The sequence below is a fragment of the Tachysurus fulvidraco genome, chromosome 14 (genome assembly GCF_022655615.1).
Source record: "Tachysurus fulvidraco isolate hzauxx_2018 chromosome 14, HZAU_PFXX_2.0, whole genome shotgun sequence".
Classification (NCBI taxonomy): domain Eukaryota; kingdom Metazoa; phylum Chordata; class Actinopteri; order Siluriformes; family Bagridae; genus Tachysurus; species Tachysurus fulvidraco.
The window spans coordinates 3,214,310-3,227,072 of NC_062531.1; the positions used below are offsets into that span (position 1 = coordinate 3,214,310).

General features: G+C 44.5%; 1 protein-coding gene across 4 annotated transcripts in view; it reads right to left on the bottom strand.

Annotated features, from left to right (window-relative positions):
* The window catches only part of csnk1g2b (casein kinase 1, gamma 2b), a 28,622-nt gene that overhangs the window by 11,071 nt on the left and 4,788 nt on the right, over positions 1–12,763 (bottom strand). For all 4 annotated transcript variants that reach the window (XM_047823140.1, XM_047823141.1, XM_047823142.1 and 1 more), the window contains 2 exons: positions 9,444–10,189; positions 1,971–2,040 (listed from right to left, as the gene is read on the bottom strand). In XM_047823140.1, the coding sequence (XP_047679096.1) occupies positions 1,971–2,040; positions 9,444–9,671 (298 nt within the window). In that variant the 5' untranslated portion in view covers positions 9,672–10,189. The remainder of the gene's footprint in view (positions 1–1,970; positions 2,041–9,443; positions 10,190–12,763) is intronic.

Genomic DNA, 12,763 nt, shown 5'->3' on the forward strand with positions numbered 1-12,763 from the left:
TCTTTCGTTATCTACAGTGCCTGTGTGTGTGTCTCTCCTGCCTCCTCCCTCGACTCTCTCTCTCTCCTTCACACACACACACACACACACACACACACACACACACACACACACACACACACCTCTCCAGAGGAGATTATGGAAGGATTAACCTGATCAGACCTCTGTCATTCTCAGAAAGAGCGCACACACACATACACACACACGTTTCAGCTCTTTATCCCAGTGATGATGGATGCGCCCACAGCTGTGACTCATCAAAGCCCAAACCTGGAGCCTGAGCACAACATGAACTCAGTTAGTTGCAGGAAGAAAACAGAAAACCTCGCACTGCGTGACGCTTCCTCTTCCCGGCAGCGCAGCACAGATCGTCGCTGACGTTTAGACGTGATAATCGCGAACCGAGACGACCAGGACACGATAATTATAAACTAGCCGAACACGTCTGAGCTCCAGCGTCATACTTTGATGGAGCATTTAAAAAAAAAAAAAGAAAAAAAAAAACAAACAGCTAGACAACCCAAGGACCTGTAATGAACAGTCATTATTGTAGGTAGTCATTTCCTTTTTAGGGAGACTTTGAGCTTCAACCCACTCTCTCACCCTGCAGAAAAACTATTATAAAATGAATTGCGCTTTTATAGTCTTTTTTTTCTTCGTTTATTCCATGCCATACTCAGAAACTTTCCAGAAGAGAAAACAAAACAAGTGGACTCATTGTTTCTCTCTCTCTCTCTCTCTATACACACAGCATGAGGCACAATAGGGAGTCAAAGTGCAGGTCTAAGCGAGGCTGTGAATTAAACATTGAGCATGTCATAAGAGCACACACGCACGCACACACACACACACACACCTCAGAGCTTCCTGCTTCCATTATACAACGCTGAGAAACGAGTGAAACCCGATATGGGTGAAAGACAGCAGTGAGAAACATCCGCACCCATGGCTAGATATTTTCAGAGAAGCTAACCACTAAACACACACACACACACACACACACACACACACACACTTACTTACTGACTAAACAAAGTTTCTCACAGAAAAAAAAAAAAGAGAACGCATCAGAAGAGAGCCGCGTGAGGAAGAGACGGCGGTCGGGGAGACATTCCCGAGGCTCTGCGTAAGGGCATTTAGCTGGAATTAGTGGTCGTGGTGTTTTGGAGTTGATTAAGGTTCATATTTTGCAGAAAAATATGCAGAAGCCCGCGTTTGTCCAGCCGAGAAACACGATTTGTCTACAAACATACACAAAAGCAGATTATTTGAATCTAAACACTGCTTGAATAGGCTTTAGAGGTCTAGTGTTCCTAGCCCCGCCCCCGGCTGCTCGGCTCCACCCCTTTCCTTTAAATCTGCCATGTACGCTAAAAAAAATAAATAAATCTCAAAAAAAAAACTCTCTGATAAACGTGACCCTGCCACGACCCTTTTCTGGCTGCTGAAGGATCTGGGCAGATGGAGGTTGGAGCAGCTCCAGCGGCGTGCCGCGGTGGTGGATATTCGATAATGGCGGCCGAGTTTAGGAAGAGCTGGAGCTATAAATAAATACTGCAGGTGAGCCCAGTTGGCCTGCGCTCCACTCTCTAACACATGCAGCCGGTGGTCTCCGGACCCCGTGAAATCACTGTACTGCAGTTGTGTGTGTGTCCCGGTTCAAGCACCTCGTTTTATTTACAGGTTTAACTCTGGACTCTGTAAACCTTTAAGACAGAGATAACGCATGTACTGTGATTTTGTTTTATTTATTTATTATTTTACTGTGTCGCCTATCAGACAGCACGCATGACCACATCAAAAGCCTCAGGGCTTGAACACCCCCGTCGTTCTCACGGCACTCGGGCAGGAAGGAGTGGGGGTGGGGGGGTTTGGGACGACGACCCAAAACCGGAAGCGAGTGTGTGTAAAGTGCGTGTGTGAATAAAACTGTGGGGTGTGAGGCTGTGAATGAAACTCGACATGCTTACCTGAGCTTCCCAACTGTTTATAAAATCTGTACTCCAAGTGAAGCTGTGGTGCCCTCGACTTAATTGGCTCCTGAAGACAACAAAAACAACAACAACAACAAAACATTAATCGTTAAAAAGGAAGTAGGATCACAATCACAAATAAAAACAAACAAACAAACAAACAAAAAAAAAACATTTCTTCTGGCTGTGCTGAAGTGTTTTTTTTGTTTGTTTGTTTTTTTTTTATTCTCACTTCTGATTGGTCAGCAGGTGTCGATTGGTTTTCTCTTACGCCGTTTACTCGGTGATCGTTCCCGGTTACGGTATCCGTAGTAACAAGACAGAGTTTATTTGACGCTATGCTCTCTGAAGTGTCAGAATCGGAGCTCGGAAGTCAAATTTTAACTAAGTTTCTTCGGGACAGACGGATTTTACGGTCACGTTGTCGTTTTTCTCCTTGACTGAGGTGTTTGTAGCTACTACAGCACGAGTGATGACAGGAATGAAGGTGTTACGCCTGATTATTTTAATACATTGGTGTTTTAATAATAAGAGGAATAAAACAGCCTGGTGTAAAGAGTGACTGTTTGAACTGATGACGCCTCACACCATCTTGTCGTTTATTATTTTCAGTATTGAGTTCAGCTAAAGGTTTCTTACTGGACGAAGGGCCACATTGGGGTCTGACTCGATCGTGAGCTTTAACGGTATTTTTTAAATGCATCCATTCATCCACATCTCCATTCAGTAACCCACACACCCACCCATCCATCCCTCCTTCCATTCTCCCATCTTTCAATCCATCCTCCTTCCACCTATGCACCCACCTGTCAGTCCATCCATCCCCCTAGCACCCTATCCATCCCTCCTTCCATCCACCCCTCCTTCCAGCTCTGCTTTTGTTATATAAAAAACGTTTATAAACAGTTCCTTTACTTTAAAAATAAACACCTCTCTACAGCCAGCACGATGCATTCATTCTGACCACAAAGCAGAAGTCTTTCTCCCTCACAGAGGGGAGCCGCCTCCTGCTGCTGAAAGAGAAACGACGGCCATTTTTGTAAACACATCTTGCAGGAAGTGGCTCAGACTGTGAGTATTGCTGTTTCCACCCGTTCGGTTTTTTCACACGCTCCAGACGGCCGTTCAAGAAAGCGTGACACGGTTTCCACATCAAGCCTAAGTGGATGACGACGACGATCATGATGTCCTCCGCACAGAGAGGCCAGGGGATTCGGTGGATACCTGGAAATCCTGATGAACAATCCGATATCATCGGACAGGCTGTGCGTCGGGCTGTGACGTACACGAAGCAAGCCAATAAAGCTATTTCCGGAGCGCTAATTAAATCAATACAGACGCATTAATGCCATAAACATGCTAGCAGACAGGAAGTGACTCACACAGCACTACGGATCAACAGCCGTGCTGGTGGTGGTGCGGGTGGAGGCCTCCCCTTTTTTTGTCTCAGAAAAGAAAAGAAAAAAGAAAAAAGCTTGGAAAGCGTTCCAGCGGTTAATGGAGTGATCGCAAAACACACTGCGCAAGGGCTTCTAACAGCTGCACCAGGTCTTAGGTTACACAGGATCGGCTGCACGGCACCGACGCGTCCTTCTGCTGCGAAATGTGTCGACGTCTAACTGTCTGGCTTTCCGACCTTCCGTCTGAATGAACCCCAAACGTACGCAAAGGTTTAACTTTCTTGCGCCGTTCTCTCTCTCTCTCTCACGCTCTCTCTTTAATAACCGCCGCACTACTGTTTTGATGCATCGCGACAACCTGCGCCATCACAGAAATGACCTAATATGATATTTTGATCATGTCGTCCTGCCCTTGCTTCAAGACACTGGACCGTGGCACTGAGCGGAGGACTGGAGCTTTTTAACACACGTATTATGATAAAAAAAAAAAAAAAAACAACAAAAACTTGTGTGTTTGGAGTCATGCAAACGCAATTCATTTCAAATCGGGGAAAAGAACTGAAACGGGTGTTGATTTAATGTTTGTGAAATAATACGAGACGTAAATGTGTTCGATTTAACAAACCTCACAAAATAAACTACAAACTCAGTCAAGTGTGTGTGTGCGTGTGCGTGTGTGTGTGTTTGTGTGTGTATGACACTCAGACCAAGCCTAAAACAAGCTTAAAAATCACAGCCTGGTAATTTATCCCGAGGCTAGGCTTACATCCTCACCTAAACCTGAGTGACCTCTGACCCCTCCTGGAGCCACCATTCCCGTGCTAAAGCAGCTTAGCGCCTCACCTCCTATCACATGGCTCGGCTTCCTAATTAAGCTCGATTTCATTGTCATTACCACGGTTTACTAATTTCCCACGATGTGTTAACGAGATGACGAGCTTGATGTCGTGATTAGTGTGAAAGCTGGCGCTCTGAGAGACTACGAAAGAACTAAAGCGCTGCTGTATTGTTGTCTTTTATGTGGGGATAAAGAAAGGGGCGAGCGGCTGTCGATCTTTGAGCACGGGTTTAAAATGTAAACACTTTAGTGAACAGTATCACGATTTACTGCACTGGTGTGTGTGTGTGTGTGTGTGTGTGTTCCGCTGACGTTTTCCTACATCCAGGTGATGCGACACTATTTCTGATCGGAGCAGCAGAACCCGATCCTGATCCTGAGGAGCTTTACACGACGACCGTCGGCAGGTTTGATTAAACTCACCAGCGTGCACTTTGTGCTCCAGCGCTAAGCTCAGCTCTGTACATTTATCGGTCTTTTGATGTCACAACATGTGGATATGCCAAAGTAAAGTAAGTCACGCACAGGACACAACTGAACACTGTAAAATTCCAGTCTGACTCAGTGATGCTGTGTGTTTACTATAAATAGTCTTTACAGTGTTAACGCAGCTCCACCCTGTAGTGCAAAGGTTAATAATCAGTGCTGAATCACGATTAGAGCGGCACACCGGACCTCGGCGTTCCAGCGTGAGCCGGTGAGGAGCTCCTGCTCAGACGAGTTCTCAGCTGATCGGCTGATGTTCTACCTAAAGTGTTACATCTGATACTCATTATTGATAAGTGTTGACACTTTATTATAGGCCGGTTTAATCATCCCATGTAAGTGCATCTCCCCATCCAACAGACCCTCCCTCCCTCCCTCCCTCCCTCCCTCCCTCCCTCCACATCCAGCCACAAAACCCTCCCTGTCTCCCTCCATCTATCCATATCTATGCAAACAACCCACCCACCAATCCCTCCATCGGTCATCCCTCCCTACCTCCATTCACCAACCATCAAGCCGTCTATTCCTCCACCCATTTATCAAACTATTCACTCCTCCCGTCATCTATTCACATCCATCCACCCATCCATGAATCTCTCCCTACATCTATCTATATCCATCCAAACAAACCACCCACCAATTCCCTTCATACATCCCACCCTACCTGCATCCACCAACCATCAATCCTTCGATCCATCCAATCCTGTCTATCCATCCATTCATCCCTTCATCTATTCACATCCATGAATCTTTCCCTACATCTATCTATCCATCCATCCATACCACCCACCAATCCCTTCATCCATCCCACCCTACTTGCATCCACCAGCCATCAATCCATCCAATCCTGTCTATCCATCCCTTCAACTATTCACATCCATCCACCCATCCATGAATCTCTCCCTACCTCTATCTATATCCATCCATCCAAACAACCCACCCACCAATCCCTTCATCCATCCCACCCTACCTGCATCCACCAGCCATCAATCCCTCGATCCATCCAATCCCGTCTATCCATTCATCCCTTCGTCTCTCTTTACCTCCTACCACCTATCCCACATACACACTACCTCTATCCAACAACCCATGCATATGTCCCTTCACCCCTCCACCCATTTTTCCATCCATTTATCCCTTCCTTCATCTATCCACATCCATCCCTCCCTACCTCCAGCCACCTAATCCATATCCATCCATCAGGTCTCTCTCTTTTATTATGTTAAAAACCTAAACAGTATTAAAAAAAAAAAAAAAGCTAATTAGTTTCTCCGACAGTCGTCTCCAGAATTACTGCCACTTTCATTTCATTTCTTTGTCACAAGCAGATTTAAATTTACAAAATAAAACTTTACCAAGTCTTAAAATTCCATTAAAAAGCATCTGTTCCATCTGGATTATTTTCTCATACTTTGTGACATCCAGTAATTCACACACAGACTGCATTTCTGCAGAACATTTCGCATAACGACGCCGACATAAACTGAGAAACGGATCATGATTCGACTCTTTGTTGTGAAAACGTTTTGTTTTCCCCCAGCACAAGCTGTGCATCTCTCCCAACTGAGAGAGAGAGAGAGAGAGAGAGAGAGAGAGAGAGAGAGAAGGAAGAACAGAGAAGTAAGGTGTGAAAGACTAATGAACGGAGAGAAGGTTTAGTGAGTTCTGACAGCCTGCGTCACAAGCGTGGAAGAGAGATGAGCAGTCTAACAGAGTGTAGGCACACACACACACACACACACACACACACACACACACACACACACACACAAAGCAGCATGCTCACGTTACAACAAGCCCTTCTTTGTCAAACAACTGGGATCTCCTGCTTGAGTGGGAAAACACGGGCGCACACGCACGCACGCGCACACACACACACACACACACGCACGTACATACAACTCAGAGTCTCTATCGCTGGGAGAAGGGACGCAGCTGAACCAGAACTTGATGAGACGTGGAAAACAAAGACGACCTTTCAGTAGCATTTGTCTCTCTGGACCTGCCTCTTTTTTATTACACATAAGCGTTTTTGTGTGTGCACGTGTGTGTGTGTGAGAAAGAGAGAGATGAGTGTGACCCTGACTCTCACCTCTGCCCTGTAACTGCTGCTGCAGCAATCTCACAGCTCTTATAATGTTCTGAGCTCACAAACTGGAGCGAGATACTAACACAGGTTCCATCATGGAGGTCAAGCTGCAGGCTCAGGAAACAAACTCCGTGTAAAAGCCAACATCAGGGTCTCAACTCTCCCACCCTCTGAGTAAAAAGAAAGGATGTGCGTGTCTCGGTGCTCACACAACTGAACTTCACCGCTCCACTCCCCAACACCTCTGTGTACATCGGCCCACGTTCAACTGATCACGGTGAAGTCGAGAAAAGGATAAACACAAAAACTCACAAAAAAGATTCTACAACAAAAACACGACTAGCCGGTCAACTTCTGGAAGCGGTTTAAAGTTTCCTTTTCTTTAATAAAGGCTACCTTCAGACAACGCTTTCGCTTCCATGCTCATTACTTTGTGAAGATCAGTTACGCTACGCTAACGTAAACATGACAAAACTAGAGATGTAGCTAAAAGCAAAACCTTACTAACAGGCAAAACCCAGGGACACGACGTAGTCTGTAAGTAGCGTTTCCTCACATAATCAATAAATACTGATGCAGCGAGAGCTCAAGTGAGAGAGAAGAATCGGGAATTGTATTGTTTTATAGCCGGAGGTTATAACCTGCGTTTATAACCTCCCAAAACTGGAATTGAATCGTGAAGCATAGTGAAGAGTCCCAAGACCACAGGAGGTTTTTTGTGAAAGAAAGAAAGAAAGAAGTGTTTATATTAACAAAACAATTTCACATACACACACACACACACACACACACACACACTCCTATACAATTACAAGCCTTGACCCAGCATCAGTGTGTCTGTGAGTGTGTGTGTGTGTGTGTGTGTGTGAGTGTGAGTGAGAGAGAGAGAGAGAGAGAGACAGTTTGTGCGTGTGTCCGAGAACTAACTAGCAGTAAAAAAAAAATCCCTCTTTGATGCCAAGTTCCCTGACAGACTTTTCCCTCAACACACGCCAGCTTTATACGACTCCAATAAAACTGGCCCTATAAGATTAAGCAGCTCTTTAAACTATATGAACTGTTAAGTAGTTAAAAAAAAAATCAGGACGAATATCATAACCCCGGACCCTTAAAACTCACGCTAACACACGGTGAACGAAGCTTACTAGATAGGTGGTGATACCAAATCCGTTAGCTATGTCGAGCTGGCGCTCGCTGCAGTTTCCTGAAGATAAAAATGGATTTCTGACACCTACTTCCTTAAAGCCCGCTCATCGGTCATGCTCATGTTTCAGAGGACGAGTTTATGACTGAAGGACAGCGCGGGTCAGCATGATCAAGCTAACGACACCAAGCATCCAGGTTACCGGGGAGAACAAAATAGTAACCAAATGGACTCTAAATGACTACGATTAAAAGCATCATCATCATCATCGTTTATTAGCTTTTCTCAATAAGGCACCCAGGAATTCGTCAGCCAATCAGAATCCAGGGTATTTCTGACATAGTAACCGAAACTAAACAGTGTAGCGTTTAGACTCCTAGCTTCCTGGTTTTTGGACTGCATCCTGTTTTTGAGCTGTTTTTCAGCTCAGCGTGGCTGTAAAGTGTGGTTACTTGAGATCTTTTATCTCGCACCACCGTGCGAATGAAGCGATCTGTCCGACATGCGGAGAAGATAAACACGGCATAAACGACGCGGCACGGATATATATTCAGAGGCCGTGTAATACAGCGAGCAGCCGAAGAAAAGCTCACGCTGTTAGAAAACGTAGATTGTAAATAATTCCGACGCGCTGCTTGCTAGTCGATAAATTCGGTCTCAAAACTATTTCCTTCTCGAGCCCTGAGAGGCGTGCAGGTAATTTAGTGCAAGGTTTGCAGTCGCCCACTAGGATGTTGCTGAGCCAGCAGAGCTTCACCTCCATTCCTCCCACCTCACCAGTGTACACACGACAAGAAGAAAGACATCAGTGAGTCACTCGTGCAGTAAACACGGTTCCATCGGGTCGTGTTTATAGAAAAACCCTTCGGTCTATATAACAGATCTGCTCGTCTACGTGATGACGGAGACCGTCCGTCAAATCGCAAGAGTCCGCAGGTTTCCATCCCAAAGTAAACGACTGATTATACACCAGAGCAGCAGATCAACAACTGAGGGAAAATTATACAAAGCAAATTTGTATTAGATACAAAAATTAAGTACATTTTTTACAGTATTTGTAAATCATGGACTTTTTTTTACCCATTCAATGAAGTTCAAAACTAAATGGACACTTAAAAGTGATGAAAGATGAAATGCTGACACTGAACTCTGCATTAAAACGGACAATCTCGGATGAATACTTTGTGAAAGGCGTTTGCGTTTCCTTGCAGATAAATATAATTTAAAAAAAAACTATATTATTATTGTTATTATTATTATTGAGGGTCATATGTTGGATTTATTTTCTCTAAACAGATTTAACAGACTCGTGTGTCTGATATTAGCCCTTTAAAGCAGTGAAGCAGCGATAGATGACGTGCAACCAGCACTTTAGTCCGATTTTAAGCTTTAACATGATCGCTTTGAAAGGCATGCGAGAAGTAAATTGTGGTGTTTGGAGCTCGTTTGTGGAGCGAGGTTAAAATGGTGTCAGGACAGCTCCACTTCTTTCACTTTTCACAGCTTCACTTACCAGTTTAATCGCCACGTATTCGTTGGTGTAGAGGTTCTTGCCGAGCCGCAGCTCTCCGAAGTTCCCGCAGCCGATCTTCTTTCCCACGCGGAAGTTGGGTCCGACCATAAGAACGCCGGAGTTCCCGCCTGTGCCCCGGCCCGTGTGCCCGGGCCTCCCCCCGCCCGGTTTGGACATCCTTCTGCCCTCGTCAGCGTCTGCCCTCCCACCTCTCTTATCAAAATCCATAAGCTTGTGGTACCCTGGCCTCTCCACGGTTACTCGCCGGCCATGCAAAGCAGAGAGGTGTCAAAACAAGGGCCAGGGGTTTAGTGGAGAGGGTAGGACAGAAATATAAACCTGCACGCAAATCGGCCTGTACGGCTGAATCCACGACGACGTGTACACGTCACGTTAATCCTTCACGGTTGGCGTGTGCCTCGTTACTTCCAGACTGAGGCAGCGTGTGCTAGCATGAGCACCCACTCATACACGAACAACCCACGCATGCACTCGCACAATCAAACACACACGCACTCATTCATTCACTCACACACACACACACACACACACCTCACACACACACACACACATACATTCACACACACACAAATCCTGCTACAGGATCCAATCGGGCACCGCTGAACGTCCACTTGGACTCCGCATGGCTGCTCAGAGTCATTTGATGTTTAAAACCTTCATGTCTAAGTCCAGAGGCAGAGAGGAAGACCACGAAGACGACTCGAGACACTTTCTTCGCTAGATATCTGTAAGGCAATAAAAAAAAGAATTTTTTTATTTAGATTAGTAGTAGAAAAGCCTTTTTCTGCATAGAGAACATAATCTTTTATTATATATTATATAGATAGATAGATAGATAGATAGATAGATAGATAGATAGATAGATAGATAGATAGATAGATAGATAGATAGACAGATAATAAAATCAAAAACCCTAAATCCGCAGACGTTACATAAACCTAAAACGTAAATAAATAAATCACCTCTTTGTGGACGCTAATCCACTGCGGTGTTCAGACAAGGCTGAGGAAGATACTAGCCTTACTGAATAATAATCGCCATAGAACACAGATTTATAATCTTTACATGAAGGGGGGGGGAAGACGAAGAAAAAAAATGCAGGCGAATGCATTTATTAGCACGAGACAAAAAAAAAAAAAGTGAAAACGAGGTGCACAGCGGTCATGGGAATTTACAGCGTGGAACAGAATGGAACAAATTACAAGCCAAGCAACGCTCGTATCAGGTTCAACGACCTCACTGTACTCCCAGAGTAAAGCCTGTGCTCATCACAGTGGGTCATGGGTTTACTCAAATTTACATAAATAAGAGATGAAAATAGTTTCTGCAGTCCTGTTGACAAAACTGTCACTTGTTCATGATAATGACCAAAAAAAAAAAAACTTTTGATCATCGTCTCAAATGACTCGTGTTCAAATGTAAAATGTTCAAATCCAGCGTTTATTCCAAATCTCCAGAACACACACTTCTACAGCTCTGTGCTCTGACTTAAAGTTAGCAGGAAAACAAAATCTGTAAAAACGATGCGAGTTGATCCAGAGTCGAATCGCTTTCTCGCTTTAATCGCGCCCTGCTAGAGCAAGGATCTTACAGAGATCGATTCACAATAAAGACTTTCTGCATCTGTGTACACACACACAGTAACAGTAACCCTGTGGCTAGCACAGAGGCCCCACACGACTCACAATATTAGTCAGCATACATACAGTACACACATCCACACACCCTCCGACAGTGTTGACGGTACTATCGGCTTTTTATTATTCATCATAGCTCACGTTCCGACGTCTTATGCCTCTTTAACACCAAAAAGAACCGGGTGCTGGTACAGAGCTAGCGCTAGTGCTGGTTCAAAGTTGGTTCCACTGGCGAACCTTCTAAGAACCGGTTTGCCTTTCCACCGGCTAGAGAGCCGTCACAGAGCCGAGTCTGACGTCACGGTATACGTGTCACGTTACACATGGCAGCAAAGTTAGCGCAGCAGCGGCAAACACAAACACAGACACAACAACAATGGCGGATGTTGCTTTACTGTTAATGCTCATGGCTTTGTGAACCTACATTAGCATCCAAACGCGGCGAATCCACCGTGTACGTGCCGCTCCGTGTAATTTGTATAAAACGGAGGTTGTAATCGATAAATTATTTTATCATTAACACAGAAAGAAATTTAGCGTTAGCATGTAGCTACCTACCATCATGTGTGCTGATAAGTAAACATTAGTAAACTTTAGGTACATTATCAGATGCACCAACAGTAACCCCGCCCACAGCCCTGACGCAAGCGGTTGTTAAGTCTAGACCAGCGACATTTTGGTGCTACTTAAGAACCACTTTTCCTGGTTCAGAGCCGGTGCTTTGGCTGTCGAAACAGAAGGAACTGGTTCTAAATTAGGCTCCGAACCTGCACTCAAACTGCCTCGGAAAAGGGGCATTAGTCTTTCTATAGTAACATCTACATGGTTTCCTTTAAGGAGACGCTTACCTAAAAGTTATGAAAGGAGTCTCCAGTGTCAGCACTTTCTCAGTTAAAGTAAGAGAAAAATCTACACTGTTCATGGTCACTCAGAGTAACGAGTCGCAGTCATTCCGAATCATTCAACTAATCCAGATTGAAAGAAATGACATTTTCCAAAAACAAACAAAAAAAGAAAAAACTTTTTTTTTTTGTTTCAGAAATTTTTTTAACGTCATTAACAAGACAATCACAAATAGACAACTGGACGTGTATTTACGCACTGAGATGTATTAAGTATTTGTATTTTCCATGAGAATTCGAACACAAGAAACTCAAACGGAGGCAAACAAACAAACAGATAAAAGGACAGATGGGATTAAACAATTCTGATCTCATCAACTGAAGTTCTTGTGAATTCTGAATGCAAGTTTTTTCTACACACACACACACACACACACACACACACACACACACACACACACACACACACACAAATCAGAAGTGTTTGCAGTAACCAAAACGTAAACGCCGGCGGTTTCGTCTCGTCTATAGTTAAAGCGCATCTGTTGGCAAAGAACAAAAGAAGAGAAACAGGTAATGCAGGAACTCTTCAAACCTACAACAAGGTTTCATAACAAAAGGTCGAGGGTCACCAAGGAAAAGGCCTCGCGGCCGTATCAAACGACATCACACGCAACGAACGCTACGGTCTCCAGGGCCTCCGAAATTATTGGGACGGCAAGGCAGACTGTTTTGTATGTGTGTCGCTATACATCCGAGACATTTGGGTTTAATACGAACGCAAGATGATAAATTTCAACTTCCATTTCTTGGTATTTAT